This window comes from Henckelia pumila, chromosome 1 (assembly GCF_033568475.1).
Source record: "Henckelia pumila isolate YLH828 chromosome 1, ASM3356847v2, whole genome shotgun sequence".
Lineage (NCBI taxonomy): Eukaryota > Viridiplantae > Streptophyta > Magnoliopsida > Lamiales > Gesneriaceae > Henckelia > Henckelia pumila.
The window spans coordinates 16352866-16369796 of NC_133120.1; the positions used below are offsets into that span (position 1 = coordinate 16352866).

Consider the following 16931-nt stretch of genomic DNA (forward strand, 5'->3'; position numbering starts at 1 on the left):
ACTTGTTTGGTTGAGTTAGTTGCAGTTTCTTATCTTGAACATTGACCCCATTTTTCGTGACGTTGAAAAGAGAAATCCAATATAGATGACCCCCAAGGAACGTGTTAGTAATTTCATATGCTTCCTACATAGGCGACCAAAACTCAGAAATGTGATTATTCCTGGAAGAAAGTGTCATCCCACTTCAACTCGAGACTTTAGTTCTTGATGACTGGATCCAATTCTTGATTGTTCTTTGTGTTTAGTGGTTTCTTTGTGAAACGTATAAATAAGCTTTTAGCAATCCGACGAGGGATTTCTTCTGTCTGATCCTGAAATAGGATTATAATTTATGCCCAAGACTTCGATTATTTCTGCTATAATTCTATTTGAATGTGACTGTTAGTGATGAAAATCTCATCTTGATTTAAAAAAAGGGGAAAAAAATAGTTTGACTGTTCAAAAAGTAATATAAATTTTTATATATATTCTCTTATCTTGGAATCTGATTTCGTCTCTGATTCATTGGCGTGATGTGGCTTCCAATTAAGTTCAATGAATATTGTAAATATGGAGACTGTTTCTCTTTTTGTTGTGGAAAAATTGTTGCACTTAAGCCCACATAGAAATTAGTGCCGACGAGACTATCTATACATTTTTCTTTAATATTGAAAAAAAAATTTATGAATGGGACACGGGTGATCATGATATAGCACCCCTTTAATTAATTGCGTTGGAAAAAGAAGCCATATTATCCTCAAGAATAATGGTCTCACCTGCAATATTATATGATATTACATATTACATTTCAAATTTTGGATTTTGATATTATATTATAATAATTAAGAATATGATGTGTTAAAATGATTCATGTTATGTTACCTTATTGTGGATGTGCTGTTCTTCCCATGCACAATAAGGTATTCTTTGTTGTTTGGCTGTACAAAGTTTAAACTCTGGATTCGGAAAAACAGAGATTAGTTGGATTTTATTTTTTTATCAGAGTTGTGCTTGGTTTGTGATAATGGGAGTTTGTGGGTAGAAATTTTGAGCCATCAGATTTTGGTCGCCTAAAAGGAGGAGTGAATATATATTATAATACTTAATATATATATATGTATATATATATATATATTATATGAATTGACTCGTAATGAAATGAAAGCAAGAGATATTGATCGAGATACCATTTTATATTCAAATCTTTCTTTTAAAGAAGTTCCATATTTGACTTTTTTTATATGATATTGCTTTCTTAGCTCTGGAACAACCGAGGGAAGACATTAACTTGTTCCCTTCACTCAATATAGTTCCAAGACTACTCTTCAGATTTTCAAACTTGGAGCAGCTTACAGATCAAGGTATACTTGAAAAAAAAAATAGAAATTCTCTATAATCATGTGTTATCTCTTGAAATGGATGAATTTTCAGGGCTTGTCTAGCAAGGGAAGGGGTGAGGATTCTTTAATTCATATACAACAGCGATGGTTTCACGAGAACAAGAGCAGGGATCAAAGTAGGAACTGCCACAGCTCACAACTATGATAGTGATGAATTCAAGTTCAAACAACAAGAAACCAACTCATTTACTTGCAGCCCAGAAGATGTGATTTGTAGTAAACTATAAACAATCCACTTACTGTCACCTTCTGCTCGGTATCTATTATATAATAACTCTGGTGAAAGTGTTGTAGATTCTCTGTTGTGACTATATAATAATTCCTCGTTTTCCCCCAAGACGTAATAAACGTTTGGAGAGAGATTTTTTGGCTTAGAAACCAATACTATATCGATGATCTGATATGTATCTCGTTTCATTTTTTGATCACGATCTTGAAGGGGACTTGTGACATTCATCATCTGCCGAGATGGAGGAGGTAACAAATGTAACCGAATACCAGGCTATAGCCAAGGGGAAGTTTCCGAAAATGGTGTATGGCTACTATGCATCAGGTGCCGAGGACCAGTGGACTTTGGCTCAGAACAGAAATGCTTTCACAAGAATTTTGTATTTTGCTTCATATCCTCCGTCAAAGGGCCATACAAGAGCAACTTTAGAATTTTTTTCTTCTTTTTTATTTGATTTTAGTGAAATGTTAATTTCTTGTAATGAGACACCATTAACCTGAACACAGGTTTCGTCCGCGGATTCTCGTTGATGTAACCAAGATTGACATGTCTACTACTGTTTTGGGATTCAAGATTTCAATGCCCATCATGATTGCCCCAACTGCTATGCAAAAAATGTCTCACCCCGAAGGTAAGAAATATTATATACTGGATTTTAAGATCAATCCTTATTGAAGTAATTTCTTACATATAATGGACGACTTATTATGGAAAATACTTGGAGACGTGAATTGAAGATGATTTATTGAGATAATTGTGTGTTGAAGTTGAAGTTTGTGTCCAAGATTTATCTATTGGCCTTTTAACTTATTCTTGAAAGAGGTGTTTCTTGAGACAATATATACTGGCCAAGTTGATGCTCATGTGATTTTATTTTTCGGAATCCCAATGATAACAAGTTCGTTTCAATCTTGGCCAATATGATATTCGGGTGATTTTAATTTTCTGAATCCTGATTTCACAAGCTTGTTAGCACTTACAGTTACATGGGCCATGTGCAAGCTCGACCTCGTTTCCCGTATGTACCTTCATTTAGTTGTGAATGGTGCTGATACTTTGGTTATCTATTATGTAATGAAAAGATTATGTGTGGTCTATTTCAATACAAGACAAATACCATCAACAATGATATTTGACGCATGAAAATAATCTGCGGCTTTAGTCAATATCACCGTCGAATTGTTTCTTTCCCAAGTACACATATTCTATTGAGTTTGACTGTTGCTTTAACTATTGAATGTCTCGCTTGCCTTTCCAACCTAATAATTTACTTTTTAAGTTTTAATCAAAATTATACCCAAGTTCAATATGGACTTGATTTTATTTGATATTGCAGGGGATTAGGTCCTTGGGGTCCAGATTTGGTACGGATATATACTAGTACTCGGTTTGGTGCATATGCAAAGTGAAGATGTGTTGACTGACGATGAGTCCAGATTATTTTCTAGTGTTCATTGAATTAGAATTCTAATATTTATATTTTTTGAATGATTTATAATGTTGAAAATTTTATATTAATTTTATTATTTAAATTTTTAATTTTGAGTGATTATAATATTAAAATTAGCGTTTAAAATTTTTTTTTTGTTTTACATCTTAAAAAAGACAACGGTTTTTCACCGTTGCCTTTGCCCAAATATAACTGTTGTAAAAAGCCCGGTTATTAAAAAACACGCTCAAAGACAACGGTTTAAATCTGTTGTCTTTGAAAAAAAACAACGGATTTAAACTGTTGCGGAACCGTTGTCGTAAGCCTCAAAAGACAACGGATTTAAACTGTAGCGGAACCGTTGTCGTATGTCTTCAAAGACAACGGATATAAACTTTTGTCGTATGATGTACTTTCGACAACACTGAAAAGTACAACGGTTTTTGGACCCATACGACAACGGATATAATCCGTTGTCGTTTGTATTTTTTCTTGTAGTGGGAGTTCACTTTGCATGCATGTATACTCATACTCTCGTACTGAGCGTTTTATGCTCACGTCTCGTACTCTGTGTTTCTGGACACCCTATTCCATGGGGCAGGTTTGCGATTGGATGAGGCGGGTGGATCGAAGAGGGGCAAGGCAGTGGTTGGCCAGCTGGAGCTTCGCCTAGGTTTCATTCTGTTGTTATTGGATTGATACAACTGTTCGATTGGGTTGTATTATTTTTGGGTATTTACAGATTCCTTGCCTTGGGATTGTATAATGTTTATGGTTTTCGCAGTTTTATTCTGATATCCGTTTAATTAAGTTAACTGCATGCCTAAGTTCTGTTTAGTAGGTGATCCAGGTAAGGGTCACTTCATTTATGGTATCAGAGCATGCAAAGTATTCTTGGGATTTAGATTCTACATAAGATAACCGTTAGGTTAATTTTGTAGATGGCAGATCGTGATGACCAGAGTTGTCATTGCAGTATTGGTGGGCGTTGGGGTGATGCCGACCGGGAGCCTCATCGGGAACGCCGCCATCGTCATCGAGATGAAGACCGTTTCAGTGTACGTCGATTCTTGCAGATGGGGCCTAAGCTCTTGGTTGGAGGTGAGTCTCCGGAGGATGCGAAGAACTGGTTAGACCGCATGGAGATGACTTTTCAGACTTTCCAATGCACCGAGGAGCAGAAGATGGAAACCCTTGGTTATGTTCTGGATTGATGTGCGCACAGGTGGTGGAGGTTTACTTCTGTAACTTTTGTTGCGGCGGGAGGAGTGGCCACCTGGGCCGAGTTCCGCACAGCTTTTCAGAAGCTGTATTTTTCTCCTGCACTCCGTCAGTCGAAGGCGGGCGAGCTACTGAGTCTACGACAGGGAGCTATGTCTATTGATGAGTACACTACAAGAAAAAACACCTATAGTGACACTTTCTTAATGACATTTTTTTAAAAGTGTCATTAAATATATACATATAATGACATTACTTAAAAATAAAAATTTTAATAAAATAAAAACCCTATTAAATATATAATGATGACAATATTAAAAAATGTCAGTAAAAGTATGATCCATTTTTAGGCTTAAATTATTTTTCATTTCTCTTCCTTTATAATTTTTTTTTTGGAAAAAAATCTCTCACCATATTAGGTATATTATGATGACAATATTAAAAATGTCAGTACAATATTAAAAATGCCAATGAAATTATACGCCTAATTAATTCACCTCTCCCTCCATATCGATCAATGACCCCGCCTAAAAATCCCCAATTTTTTTTCTGGAGTGGCGCTTAAGATTTTCCATCGCAATCTCCAAAATCTCACTCACGAATCGATATCCCGGCTCCGCCAGATCCTCCCTATCCTCGACATCTTCTTCCATCACCGCTTCTTACGCCGTCTCTTCACCAGCACTGCCATCGTTGTGCCGCCGCCGAGGTTCTTATTTCTTTTCCCTTCTCTCGCAATACATAGCCTAGTCTCAAGTTTTGTGATCTTTTTTTGGGCATTTGCTGTTGATTTATGTGATTTAAGGTGGTAAAGAGATTTCAATTTTGACAAAGAAAATTTTTATCCGTAGGAGAATTGTGTTTCTCGGCATCGTGATGTTTTTCAATCATTTTGCTTGAGTTTGTTGTTGATTTTGTTTTTTTGTTTTTGGTTTCAATGAAGTGTTAAAATTCATCTAACTACCAATTATCGATTATTTTCCTATCAGTAGAGTCTTATCTGCCGGGATTCAAGTTTGGTTCACGGCAAGGCTGTTGATCTTTTCTAGTTCACCCTGCCAAGTAAGGTTTTTTCAGTGCCATTTTCTTCAAACTTTGATGAAGCCAAGATTCCAGTTTCCCGTTCAACTTGATAAAAGATTTCAATTTTAATGCAGGGCAAGGCTGCCTACGTCTTCACCCATCAACGGCTTTTGCACCGTCTGTCACCAACGCCGCCATCCTCACCTTCTGCCCCTGTCGAGGTAATCTAGCAATGAAATCATCTTTGCCCTTTCTAAAAAAGTGCATACAAAATCAGATCCCACAAAATACTTTTTTTTTTATTTATAAAAAGGAATTCAAGTACCCATAAGTTCAAACTTCAAACTGAGCTATTGAATTGAAACCAGTAGAATCGACATTAAATTATTTTAAAAAAAATTCCCACTAATAAAATAGTATTAAAGATCTGTAAGTTATGTCTCTTTCGAGATTGCTTAATGCTTACTGCTCATCCATTTTCACCCAATAATCACATTTAAATAAATCCCAAGTAGTAATATTGTATTTATGTGGAATAATCAAACATTGTTAAGTAGGCCCACGTACAGCATCTTTCTAGCATTTCAAGTCTGAATTTTTATGCAAAATATATATATATTCATAATTCAGTTTACTATATCTTGGCCTGATATAGAGCAAATGCACCTTGTTCTATCTAAACTTAGTTATGGGCCTTTTCAGAATTCAATCATTTGCATTCTTGCTCTTTGGCAATCCGTAGCCCTGGTCGTCGCAAGTTTTGTGCTCTCTGTTCGAGTTATTTATTGTTATTTCTTAAAGAAGTTTTAGTTTTTACCAAGAAAAACCTGTTTAATTTCTAGCGGTTGAGTTTTGTAGCAGAGAAACCATCTTTTCATTCTTCAACCATCTTGCTCGGGTATGTTATTTATTTTGTTTTGGTTTTCATGAAGTGTAAAATTCGATCCAATATATTTTCATTGATCTAGAAGACTGATCGGTGAGGTTTTATTGGTGCTATATATGTTCTTCAAACTCAACTAATTAATTTATCAAGAATCGCACTGCCCTGGTTCAAATCGATTTGATCTGATCAAGTCTTGGGTTGTAGGCAGTTTTGAGTCTCACTAACATAGTAGTAGCAATGCATATTGTAAACTGGTTTTGTATTGGCCCTATTTCTTTCGAAATGGTTGTTAATTTCTGCCACAAGACAGGGCTTGTGAGTTTGCGATGTTAACTCCGGTGCAGATCCATGAGGAGACTGAGAAAGCTGTTGGTAATCCTAGATTACCTGTTCAGCATCACAGTCTGATCATGAAGAGCCATTAAATCAAAAGATTTGAACACGTTAGAAATTGTTTCATTTACATTGCAAGTTTCATCACCGTACTTGTTTGGATAGAAAAATAATTTCAATGGACATAGTTCTGAGTCTCAGTAACATAGTTTGAGTCTCACTACATAGTATGTGCAATGCATATTTTTGTTTTTTTAAAAAAAAACCTCTGGTTTTGTATTGACTGCCATTTTATTTTGCTTTTTTCCACTTTCTGGAGCGAAACATATTGTAAACTAGAATTTCTGTCCCATTTTATTGAATTTGGTTTCTGTAAAATTATGTAAGTTTTCTCAGTCCACAACTCATATCATTCTGAATCTGTTAGTTCCTGGAACTGTGAGTTTCTAGTTTTTTGTGAATATAGAAATTCTTGCTAGTGTGAGCTCATAAAGAACTGTTGGGGGCTTTATTTTAGTGAGTGGGCAGCAGCTATCATGTGCTAATTTATTTTCAATTTCTTAGTTATCACACATAAAATAATGAATCAATAATATCTAATATGAAGCCAATAAAGTATTTTGGATGCCATCCTGAAAATGCATGTGGGTTGCGGCCACGATGGGTAGTAATAAATCCATGTGATTGAAATAATTTCTCAAGCAAAAGATTTGATGGATCTAGATTTCTTGAGAGGATAAAAAATTTAGAGAGACATAAATGTTGTAAATTTATTGCAAGAAGTTGACAATTATATGTTTGTAAAGTAGTTGCAAGCATTTGAATTTATTGCACTAGCTGCATCAAATTTTCATTGGAACTTAAAAGTTTTGTAAACAAGTAGATGTTGGTAGGATATTATTTGTTTGATTTGGATTTTTTGGAACAATATGTTTGGGATTGCTTTTTCTTGAAAAGTAATTGAAACATGAAAATCTTTATTTGCATCAAATATTATTTTGTTGATTGAAATCTGGGGTGTACTAAAGAATATTCTGAGATGGGTAATTAGATAAGTTTATTTATAGAATACTTCATCACAATTAAAATAATAATGTACGTAATTGTATGAATGAGCTAAGAAAAATGTATATATTTATATACATAATATAATATTATGAATATTATAAATTTTATTTATTAATACATAAAATAATAATATTTGTCAAAAAATATCTTTTTTTAAAAATTAATATAAAAAATGAAACAGTACCAATAGGCAATAGTTATAAAAATAAACTGAATTACCAAATTAACGAAATCTGGCTTAGATCGATGCTTCCACCTTGATATGTTATAAATTACTTTCTTGTGTCAATTTAATTATGAGGAAAAAAAAATTTATTTTAATTATGAGGAAAGAAATTTTTATTTTAAGATGATGCATGTAAATTTATTTTAGTAATGTTCTCGCCAATTAATTATGAGTGAAGTAATTTTAGATTAATATTTTAAACGTAGATTAATTTATAAGTAGAAGTTTATTATATAACATGTTGATTGTGGAGTGGTTTTTCTTTAACATCTTTTATAAAATTAATATCATCTCATTTCTTATATTTATAGTTTATAATTTATAATTGTATGTCTTTGTTTGATATTCCTACTCCACATATATATACATATATTATATATTTGTTTTTTGAACTTGTGTTAGTAGATATTTTTATCAAACTTGTGATGGATAAAACTTGGATGTATTTGCCGAGACAAATTGAGGAATACAGAAAAGGACTGGAGAGTTTCCTAGATTTTGCATTTTCTAATGCAAACGTAAATGGAAAAATTGCATGTCCTTGTGCAAGATGTAAGATTGGCATATGTGTTTCAAGAGAGGATGCTTATGATCATTTGACGGTTGATGGATTTATCAAAGGTTATACCCACTGGGTTGCTCATGGAGAGATATCAAGTAGTGCATCTTCAGTATCTAGTTCTGTTCCATATCGTGCTGATGTAGATGATATGGAGGGGCTAGTTCACGAGGCTTTTGGGGTCCCACAACACAACGAAAATATTAACAATACATCAGGATTTGAAAAGGATAATGATATTCCAATTGGGGAGGCCCAAAAATTCTATAAACTAATTGATGATTCGCAAGAAGAGTTATATCCAGGCTGCAAGAAATTTTCAAAACTTGCATTCATCATTCGCTTGCTTCACTTAAAATGTCTTAGTAAAATGACCAATAAAATCTTCGACATGCTTTTGGATTTGTTGAGAGAAGCATTTCCTAATGCCATGAAGGATTTACCAAAATCATATTATGAAGCAGAGAAATTGATGAAGCAATTAGGACTTGGCTACGAAAAGATCGATGCTTGCCCTAATGATTGCACCTTGTACTGGAGGTTGGACAAAGAAAGAGTTAAATGCAAAACATGTGATGAGCCAAGATGGGAAACTTCTGAAGGTGATCCAAGTGGTGAGAAGAGGAAAGTTGCACGAAAGGTTTTATGGTATTTTCCAATAAAGCCTAGGTTACAACGTTTGTTCATGTCGTGCAAAACAGCAGTCCATATGAGATGGCATTCTGAATCTTGCACAAAAGATGGTTACATGCGGCATCCAGCCGATTCCCTAGCTTGGAAAACGTTTGACCATAATCATCTAGAATTCGCAAAGGATCCCCGGAACGTAAGGCTTGGATTAGCTTCTGATGGATTTAATCCATTCAAAAACATGAGTGTGGTGCACAGTACATGGCCAGTCATTTTAGTTCCATATAATCTTCCGCCATGGATGTGTATGAAACAACCATACTTTATGTTATCGTTGGTAATACCTGGTCCATCTGCTCCTGGAAATAACATCGACATATACTTCCAGCCCCTTATTGCAAATTTGAAGGATTTGTGGGAAGTAGGAGTGGAGACATATGATGCATCAACCAAGCAAAATTTTCAGTTGCATGCCGCATTGTTATGGACGATAAGTGATTTTCCTGGATATGCAACCTTATCTGGGTGGAGTACCAAAGGTAAATTTGCATGCCCGGTGTGCCACAAATTTACACATGCACGCTGGTTAAAAAATGGTAAGAAATACTGCTATATGGGTCACCGCAAATTTTTGAACAGTGACCATGAGTTTCGCAAAAATGCTCAACATTTTGATGGAACTGAAGAGTATGGAAGACCACCACCCTTACTTTCTGGAGACGAAGTGATCAACGAGTTGAAAAATTTTAAATTGAAATTCGGAAAAACCGTTGATGATAATCCAGAACTGCCATACAATTGGAAAAAGATGAGTATTTTCTTCGATTTACCATATTGGAAAGATAATGTGATACGTCACAATCTTGATCTTATGCATATTGAAAAGAATGTATGTGAATCAATTTGCGGGACATTGCTGAATATGAAAGGGAAAACAAAAGATAATATTAAATCTCGTCTTGATTTGCAAGAAATTGGCATACGTTCAGCACTTCATCCTATTGAGAAAGGACCGAGTAGAGTTTCTCTTCCTCCAGCATGTTATTCAATGGGGAAAAAACAAAAGGGTATATTTTGCAAGGTTTTGAAAAAAGTTAAAGTTCCAGATGGCTATGCATCTAACATTTCACGATGTGTTCAACTGAAACCAGCAAAATTAATTGGTCTAAAAAGCCATGACAACCATATTTTGATGCAGCAGTTGTTGCCAGTAGCACTACGTAGAACTTTGTCTAAATCAGTATGGACTCCTTTGATTAAATTGAGCAGGTATTTTAGAGAGCTATGTTGTAAATTAATTTCTCCTACTGATGCGGTTCGTCTTAGGACAGATATTGTGGTGATCTTGTGTCAATTAGAGAAGATTTTTCCTCCCTCATTTTTTGACATAATGATTCATTTAACCGTACATTTGGCTACTGAAGTACAACTTGTTGGACCAGTTCCCTACCGATGGATGTATCCATTTGAAAGGTAAAAAAAACAAATCTTATTAACTGTTTATTTAAGATAGTAATTTTGCTAAATAATACAAAATTTATGTTTTTGATATAAGGTACTTGGGGACATTGAAGTCTTATGTCAGAAATAGGAGTAGGCCTGAAGGATCCATTGCTGAGGGGTATTTGGCTGAAGAATGTTTGACATTCTGTTCTTTATATTTAGCTGATTATGTAGAGACAAAATTCAATCAATCGACAAGAAATGATGATACAACTATCGACTCAACACTCGCATTGGATGTGTTTACAAACTCTGGTTATGCAATCGGAAAGGCCATTGCAACAAAGTTTGATGATGAGACATTAAAGAAGGCACATCAATATGTGTTATTCAATTGTCATCACATACAATCCTATATACAGTATGTTTTTATATATTTATATTTCATTTAAATACATAATCATCATTGTTTATCCAATTACCGTTCTTAAATTTCAGGGAACATCGTGAGATTTTGAATCTTAGTCATTCTGGTCTTCCTCCACACCAAATTGAACGTATGCATAGTGAGTCTTTTGCCTCTTGGTTTGCCAAACATGTAAGTTTTTGTTGTAAGCTTCATTAGATTTATATATTCTGATTTTTTCATACAAAATTTAACAATTTGTTCTTGTGTGATAGATTGAAAATATAAATCTTCCACAAGATGATCCGGTAACAAATGATCTGAAATCACTTGCTGGAGGCCCGAATTTCATAGGGATACAATATGCAAAATTTGTTTCAAATGGATTTAGGTTTCATACAAAAGAAGTTGAACGCAAGAGAAAAACACATAATTTTGGTGTAATTGTTCGGGCCACTACTTCAAGTTATTCAAGTATAAGAGATCAAAATCCAATTTAAAGTGAACTTGATTATTATGGGATTTTGAAAAACGTGATTGAGCTAGATTATGGTGGAGGTCGAAGAGTTGTTTTATTTGAATGTGATTGGGTTTCCAAAGGCAAACGACTAAAATTGGATGATGATGGTTTTGTGTTGGCTAATTTTACAAATGTGAAGCGCAACAACGAGCCTTATATATTATCATCTCAGGCCATGCAAGTTTTTTATGTGGAAGATCCACTTGATTGTAATTGGCATGTTGTTATCACCACTGATGCAAGAGCAAAGTATAAGATGCAACCTCTTGCAGATGTTGATTCATATCTTCAAAGTTGTGTTGGTAATCCTACAGACGATGATAACCAAGAAGTCGTTTGGGTTCGGGATGGCGTTGCAGGAGAGGAAATTGATATTGATACATGATGAGATTTAGATTACAATGAATTTTTTTCTATAGTATATTTTTTTATGTTTAATTAATCTTATATAAAGTTATAGTACTAGAGTGGATTTCTAGATACTTGAGGAATGATGGCATTGTGAATTTTATTATTTTTTTCATTGTAGACTTTTTTTTTAATTTCATATCAAAGGAGATGCAACTAAATTTATGTTTATTTGTAATTGTAATTTTTCTCTAGACAGGAATGACTCAAGAGGGTAAAATTGTTGGAAAATCTCATTTTCAACATCAAGGTGAGATAGACGCACAACCTCGAATTATGGTTGCCAATCATGCAGCTCGAAATTCAAAAAGAGGTACATGTCAAATTATGCATTAAGGATGTGTTTCTTAATTTTGTATAACACTTATTTTATTTTTCATTTTGTATGAATGTTTTTTATTTTGTTAAAGTCGGTCTTGCTAAGCAACTTGGTAGCATGGTAGCTAGCGAAAAAGGTTAGAACTTTCTTGTTTATAATTAATAATTACACTTGATTATATTTTTGTGTAATCGTTACTTTTGCAGAATTTCAAAACAAACTAAAGGTGATGAATAACCAAATGGATGAAGCTTCAAAGAAGCAACAGAATGATGCACAAGGTATTCGATACAAAAAGTATATGAAGCATAGTGTTTAAGATCAAAAGATTAAGTTTGGATATGTGCAATGTTTACTTAATGTTTTGTTTATCCAATATGAAAATATGCAGTTTTTAATTTTTTTTTTATAGGAATGACTCATAAGTTTAAAACCGTTGGAAAACCTCGTTTTTGAACTTCAGAATGAGTTTGCACAATCACATATTATTGACAATCATGCAATTCGCAATTCTAAAGAAAGAGGTAATGTCTCATTTTATGTATACATAACATTTTGTTGGTTGCTTGTGTATAATTCTTATTTGACCTTTTGAATTTTTTTGAATGTTATGCAGAAGTCGGTGTTATAAGGGAACTTGGTAGCATGAATGATAATGGAAAAGGTTACAACTTTCTTGCTTATAATTATAAACTAAATTTGCTTATATTTTTGTTTAACTAATATTTGTGCAGAATGTCAAAACATAAAAGATATGTTGAATAACCAAATGGATAAAGGTTCAATACAGCAACAAAATGATGTACGAGGTATTAGATGTAAAAAAAGAGATGAAACTTATGGGTTTTTTTTAATTGATTAAGTTTGGATATAATTCTCTATTATGCTTATTTCATGCTTTATTTATCTTATATGTCTTGTTTTTATAGGAATGACTCGTAAGAGTAGAAGTGTTGGAAAATCTCATTTTCAACTTCAAGATTTGACAAATACTCAATCCCGAATTATGATCCACAATCACGCAGCTGGAAATTTAAAAGAGAAAGGTAGCATATCATTTTATACATCAAAAAATTGTTGGTTGCTTGTGTATAATTCTTATTTGACATTTTTCCTTTATATGTTATGAACTTTCTCCAAGTCTATCATGCAAGGGAAGTTGGTATCACGGCAACTAGCGAAAAAGATCAAAATGTTATTCAAATACATGATGCTTCAAATAAGAATCACCTTGAGTTTCAAGGTAATATCCTAAAACTAAGATATAGAAAGACATGAAATTATAGATTTTTAGTTCCAATGTTGAAATGTAGATGTAACTTAGTATAATACTTCATATTTTATTTATCATATATTCAAATATACAGGTTTGACATCTAAGATCACATCCAGCATTAACCGACATTTTGAAAATACGATTCAAGACCAAACTGATTTTATGGATGAAGAATATAATCAAGGTAAATTATAAGAAGAATGTAATAATTTGTTTCACTATATGTATTCAAGAATTTATTTTCCTTTGTCTATCTAGATGTTGATAGTGAAAGTGAATCTGATGATGCTGAGAAAAATATTAGAGGCCCTACATTTATGAAAGAAATTTGGGGTCGACCTAGTACGCTGCCACGCATTAAGATTCGATGTGATGATATGGGGCGTCCTATAGGATCAAGAAGAAATAAATTTACTGATTTTTTGGGTACTTTGGCAAGAAATGGTAAATATTGTCCGATCGACGTGGAAGGTTGGCATAAAATGCCATTAGATATTAAGAAAAAAATGTTAGATGTAATAAAGGTAATTGAAATGTTATTGCATAATTTAATTATTACTTAAATTTCTATTATAAGCTAAATTGTTTGGATATCTTTACAGGAAAAGTACGATCTTCCTCCTGGAACAGAGAGTTGGACACTCAATTCAATAGAAAAAAAATGGAGAAACTGGAAGTCAGAACTAAAAAAAAAGTATTATGATCCTGAGTTGCCAATACAAGTTCTTTTACAAAAAAGAGATCAAAGAGCCTTTGCTGAACAATATGTGAAACTAGTTGCTCACTGGAACACAGAAAAATCAAAGGTATATATTAATTTATGTGTGTAAAATGAACTTAGCAAAGTTAATTGATACGTATTATGATGAGATATTGCGTTTAAAATTTAAATGTTTTCCTCTGTCATTAACGTTGAGGCCAAAAGATTGTGAAAATGGGTGTTTTATTGTTGCAGTTCCTGCATGAGTATCAAAAGAATGTATTATTTAGAAAAATTTTCATATATTTTTTGTTTTTTTGTATGAATTTTAATTTAATGTATTAGGAGAGAAGTGAAAAAAATAAAATTGCTCGAAAGCAAAAGATAATGAATCAGAAAACCGGAAGAAGATCTTTCGCTCAAATGCAACAAAAATTGGTAATTTCTCTTCTCAATTTATTTTAGTTTTTCATGCATTAGAATGTATAAATTGATAACCTATTGTAATTTTAGAGAAAAAAAAAATGGGCGGCTTCCATCACGAGTTGAATTATTTCATGCCTGCTTCACTCATGCCAGTGGAAGTCCCTCGAGCAATATTGTGGCAGAAATATTGGTAAGTTTCATTATAAATTTAAAGTACATTAATTTCAAAGATATTTGTTTCATCATCATTTTGTATAAATTATGGTTTGAATTTTTGGTATAGGCTGCAATGAAAGAACTGGAAAATCAACTTCATGAAGATGAGGATGATCAGATAGGTCAAAATGACATTTTTGCTCAGATCATGGGACCAGATAGACCTGGCCGAGTGCGTATGCTTGGTGATGGTGTTAAAACAACTGATTTATGGGGAGAAGTTCCAAGTCGTAGTACATGCAACCGAATAGTGATGGAGCAAAAGACACTGTTAGAAAAAATGGATGAGCAAATTAGAAAGCAAGGTCAACACATTGCAATGTTAGAATCAAAGTTTTTGAGTCAACCAAACAAGGACCTTGGTTCAAACTACAACAATATGCAGCATACACCATCATCTAGCAGTCCATTACTTTCTGATCCAGCTAGTTTATCTTTGAGGGTAAAGTATTTTTCAATTTTTTGCTTTATGAATTTCGGGTTAAGAACATCAGTTAAATGCATAAATGATTTTCATTTCTTTGATCAATTGAATTCTCTTGCGCTTTGCCTGCTATGTTTTTTTTCTAGATTTTCATTTTCTTGAGGTGCCTGCCTATGATTGTTCTATGCATAAATGATTTTCATTTCTTTGATCAATTGAATGCTCTTGCGCTTTGCCTGCTATGTTTTTTCCTAGATTTTCATTTTCTTGAGGTGCCTGCCTATGTTCTTGTTCTATTCATAAATGATTTTCATTTCTTTGATCAATTGAATGCTCTTGCGCTTTGCCTGCTATGTTTTTTTCTAGATTTTTGTTTGCTTGAGGTGCCTGCCTATGTTCTTGTTCTATCTACTAAATTTTGACATCCTGTCTAAATTCTGTAATGTCTAACTTTTTACAAACTTTGTCCCAATTCATTTAACACAATCCATGCATCAACCCATGTATTGTGTAAATTCTGTAAAGTCCAAAGTTGGTAAAAAGTTGGTATTAATATTTGATCATGTTTCAATAAAATTCTATAATGTCCAACGTTTCCTATCTTTCTAGGCCTTGTGCCTCCAGTGTAGACATTATATATGGGCTGGTTGTTTTGGCCCATGGGTGGACTTGACTAATCTGCTATGTACAGCCTCTTCTCCTCAACAAAAATTTTATTGTAAATTTGATGGGAACATGCTGATTTCTTTGGCTTTAGTGTGGAATATTTGTTTTTGTATTGGCAGCCAATCAGTTAACCCTGCAAATAATATTTGTTTAGAATTTGTTGGGAGTATGTCGATTAATTTGACCCTTCTTCCTTGTTATTCATTCACTGTACCATATTATTTGTCTTCATCAAATTCCTTCTTTTGCATTTTCATGTAGATTGGATGTTCTGTCTCGTTACAAAATCTATTTGATTCGACGAAAATTGTGGCAAAAGGAGTTTTTCGTGGCATGGATGCTAATATTGAAGTTGGGAGACAGATGCTAGGACCAAATTGGTGTGAAATACAAGTTTTAGTTGTCTTAGAAAAGGAAGAGAGTTTGATTAGGCCATATGATCTTTTACAGAATTTTGGAGATGCGCTTGGAGGAATGATAGCTTGGCCTTGTCATTTGGTATGATATTTGATTTTCAATTAACTATTTATTCTATATACTTGTCAATTGTCATGTTATTGTCTTTTTAAACCAATATCATTTGTATTTGCAGTTGAAAGTTAATCAAGAAGACTTCTATTAGTTGAATTTGGATAAATGTCAGCTTATCAGTGTCTCATTTGGTATGATATTCATTAGTTTGAATTTAAATTTCGATTTCTTTATTTATGTGAATATTTTATACATTATATTATATTTAAACAAATATATGAATTTTTATTATAGGTGACAATTTTTGGATTTCGTTTAAGATAGGATGGTTGAAGATGCAGTACAAGTTTGCAGATATTTTTCTTGAGACTTGGTTTTTTTATTTGTTCTTAAACTGAATATTAGGTACGTTGGTGTGAATATTTTTGGATATTTTTTGAGGTGACAAATTTGTCATTAATATTGCACATTATTGATTAATGCAAGATGAATGTCAAATATTGATTAGTCATTTTGATTTTTATTTTAAAAATTTTATTTGTATTTATGTTCATTTGTTAAATGCGTGAATTATATAATAAAAATCTTGGAATTGGACGGTATTATAATATGACAATTCTTTGTGTCACAATAACGTATAAAATCATGTATATAAAAATATAATAATAGAATT

At 33.1% G+C, this 16931-nt stretch overlaps 5 protein-coding genes across 17 annotated transcripts; all 5 read left to right on the plus strand.

The window, feature by feature from the left end:
- The first annotated feature begins 882 nt into the window (after positions 1–882).
- Positions 883–3812, plus strand: LOC140876218 (glycolate oxidase-like). 5 transcript variants are annotated; one of them, XM_073280126.1, is made up of 6 exons: positions 883–899; positions 1239–1340; positions 1411–1635; positions 1819–1987; positions 2115–2239; positions 3639–3812. In XM_073280126.1, the coding sequence occupies exons 4-6, from the start codon at positions 1848–1850 to the stop codon at positions 3734–3736; spliced, it is 363 nt and encodes a 120-aa protein (XP_073136227.1). In that variant the 5' UTR covers positions 883–899; positions 1239–1340; positions 1411–1635; positions 1819–1847; the 3' UTR covers positions 3737–3812. The 5 variants fall into 5 exon arrangements, with proteins under 5 accessions (XP_073136227.1, XP_073136230.1, XP_073136226.1 ...); XM_073280129.1 differs by lacking the exon at positions 883–899 and adding an exon at positions 2945–2972 and having other exon boundaries at positions 1211–1340; XM_073280125.1 differs by lacking the exon at positions 883–899 and having other exon boundaries at positions 1211–1340.
- Positions 3813–4741: 929 nt separating this feature from the next.
- On the plus strand, positions 4742–14907 carry LOC140886808 (uncharacterized). Of its 8 annotated transcripts, none has more exons than XM_073293671.1 (15): positions 4742–4967; positions 5248–5320; positions 5416–5502; positions 6124–6179; positions 11956–12079; positions 12171–12215; positions 12286–12360; positions 13009–13125; positions 13221–13322; positions 13447–13539; positions 13614–13879; positions 13958–14161; positions 14401–14493; positions 14571–14671; positions 14765–14907. In XM_073293671.1, the coding sequence occupies exons 5-15, from the start codon at positions 11962–11964 to the stop codon at positions 14772–14774; spliced, it is 1224 nt and encodes a 407-aa protein (XP_073149772.1). In that variant the 5' UTR covers positions 4742–4967; positions 5248–5320; positions 5416–5502; positions 6124–6179; positions 11956–11961; the 3' UTR covers positions 14775–14907. The 8 variants fall into 8 exon arrangements, with proteins under 8 accessions (XP_073149772.1, XP_073149780.1, XP_073149788.1 ...); XM_073293679.1 differs by having other exon boundaries at positions 11960–12079; XM_073293687.1 differs by having other exon boundaries at positions 5251–5320.
- LOC140859999 (uncharacterized) lies at positions 8220–9424 on the plus strand. The gene is made up of 2 exons (XM_073262720.1): positions 8220–9288; positions 9372–9424. Exons 1-2 carry the CDS (start codon positions 8220–8222, stop codon positions 9422–9424), a joined length of 1122 nt encoding a protein of 373 aa, XP_073118821.1.
- Positions 9400–11955, plus strand: LOC140886794 (uncharacterized). Of its 2 annotated transcripts, XM_073293658.1 has the most exons (5): positions 9400–9522; positions 9623–10456; positions 10539–10847; positions 10925–11024; positions 11108–11955. In XM_073293658.1, exons 2-5 carry the CDS (start codon positions 9792–9794, stop codon positions 11330–11332), a joined length of 1299 nt encoding a protein of 432 aa, XP_073149759.1. In that variant the 5' UTR covers positions 9400–9522; positions 9623–9791; the 3' UTR covers positions 11333–11955. The 2 variants fall into 2 exon arrangements, with proteins under 2 accessions (XP_073149759.1, XP_073149750.1); XM_073293649.1 differs by lacking the exon at positions 9400–9522 and having other exon boundaries at positions 9555–10456.
- LOC140860005 (uncharacterized) lies at positions 14846–16409 on the plus strand. Its single transcript, XM_073262732.1, has 3 exons — positions 14846–15139; positions 16049–16285; positions 16380–16409. The coding sequence occupies exons 1-3, from the start codon at positions 14846–14848 to the stop codon at positions 16407–16409; spliced, it is 561 nt and encodes a 186-aa protein (XP_073118833.1).
- Positions 16410–16931: the final 522 nt, after the last annotated feature.

Bases quoted from the DNA above. Each gene is read 5' to 3' on its own strand.
- LOC140859999 (XM_073262720.1), top strand. From the start codon at position 8,220: ATGGATAAAACTTGGATGTATTTGCCGAGACAAATTGAGGAATACAGA. The intron at 9,289-9,371 runs GTATGAAACAAC...ATATACTTCCAG, and splicing joins TAATCTTCCGCCATGGATGT to CCCCTTATTGCAAATTTGAA.
- LOC140876218 (XM_073280126.1), top strand. From the start codon at position 1,848: ATGGAGGAGGTAACAAATGTAACCGAATACCAGGCTATAGCCAAGGGG. The intron at 1,988-2,114 runs GTATTTTGCTTC...ACCTGAACACAG, and splicing joins AATGCTTTCACAAGAATTTT to GTTTCGTCCGCGGATTCTCG. The intron at 2,240-3,638 runs GTAAGAAATATT...TCCATGGGGCAG, and splicing joins AAAAATGTCTCACCCCGAAG to GTTTGCGATTGGATGAGGCG.
- LOC140860005 (XM_073262732.1), top strand. From the start codon at position 14,846: ATGGGACCAGATAGACCTGGCCGAGTGCGTATGCTTGGTGATGGTGTT. The intron at 15,140-16,048 runs GTAAAGTATTTT...ATTTTCATGTAG, and splicing joins CAGCTAGTTTATCTTTGAGG to ATTGGATGTTCTGTCTCGTT. The intron at 16,286-16,379 runs GTATGATATTTG...TTGTATTTGCAG, and splicing joins TAGCTTGGCCTTGTCATTTG to TTGAAAGTTAATCAAGAAGA.
- LOC140886794 (XM_073293649.1), top strand. From the start codon at position 9,597: ATGGGTCACCGCAAATTTTTGAACAGTGACCATGAGTTTCGCAAAAAT. The intron at 10,848-10,924 runs GTATGTTTTTAT...CTTAAATTTCAG, and splicing joins CACATACAATCCTATATACA to GGAACATCGTGAGATTTTGA. The intron at 11,025-11,107 runs GTAAGTTTTTGT...CTTGTGTGATAG, and splicing joins CCTCTTGGTTTGCCAAACAT to ATTGAAAATATAAATCTTCC.
- LOC140886808 (XM_073293671.1), top strand. From the start codon at position 11,962: ATGACTCAAGAGGGTAAAATTGTTGGAAAATCTCATTTTCAACATCAA. The intron at 13,126-13,220 runs GTAGCATATCAT...ACTTTCTCCAAG, and splicing joins TGGAAATTTAAAAGAGAAAG to TCTATCATGCAAGGGAAGTT. The intron at 14,162-14,400 runs GTATATATTAAT...TTAATGTATTAG, and splicing joins GGAACACAGAAAAATCAAAG to GAGAGAAGTGAAAAAAATAA.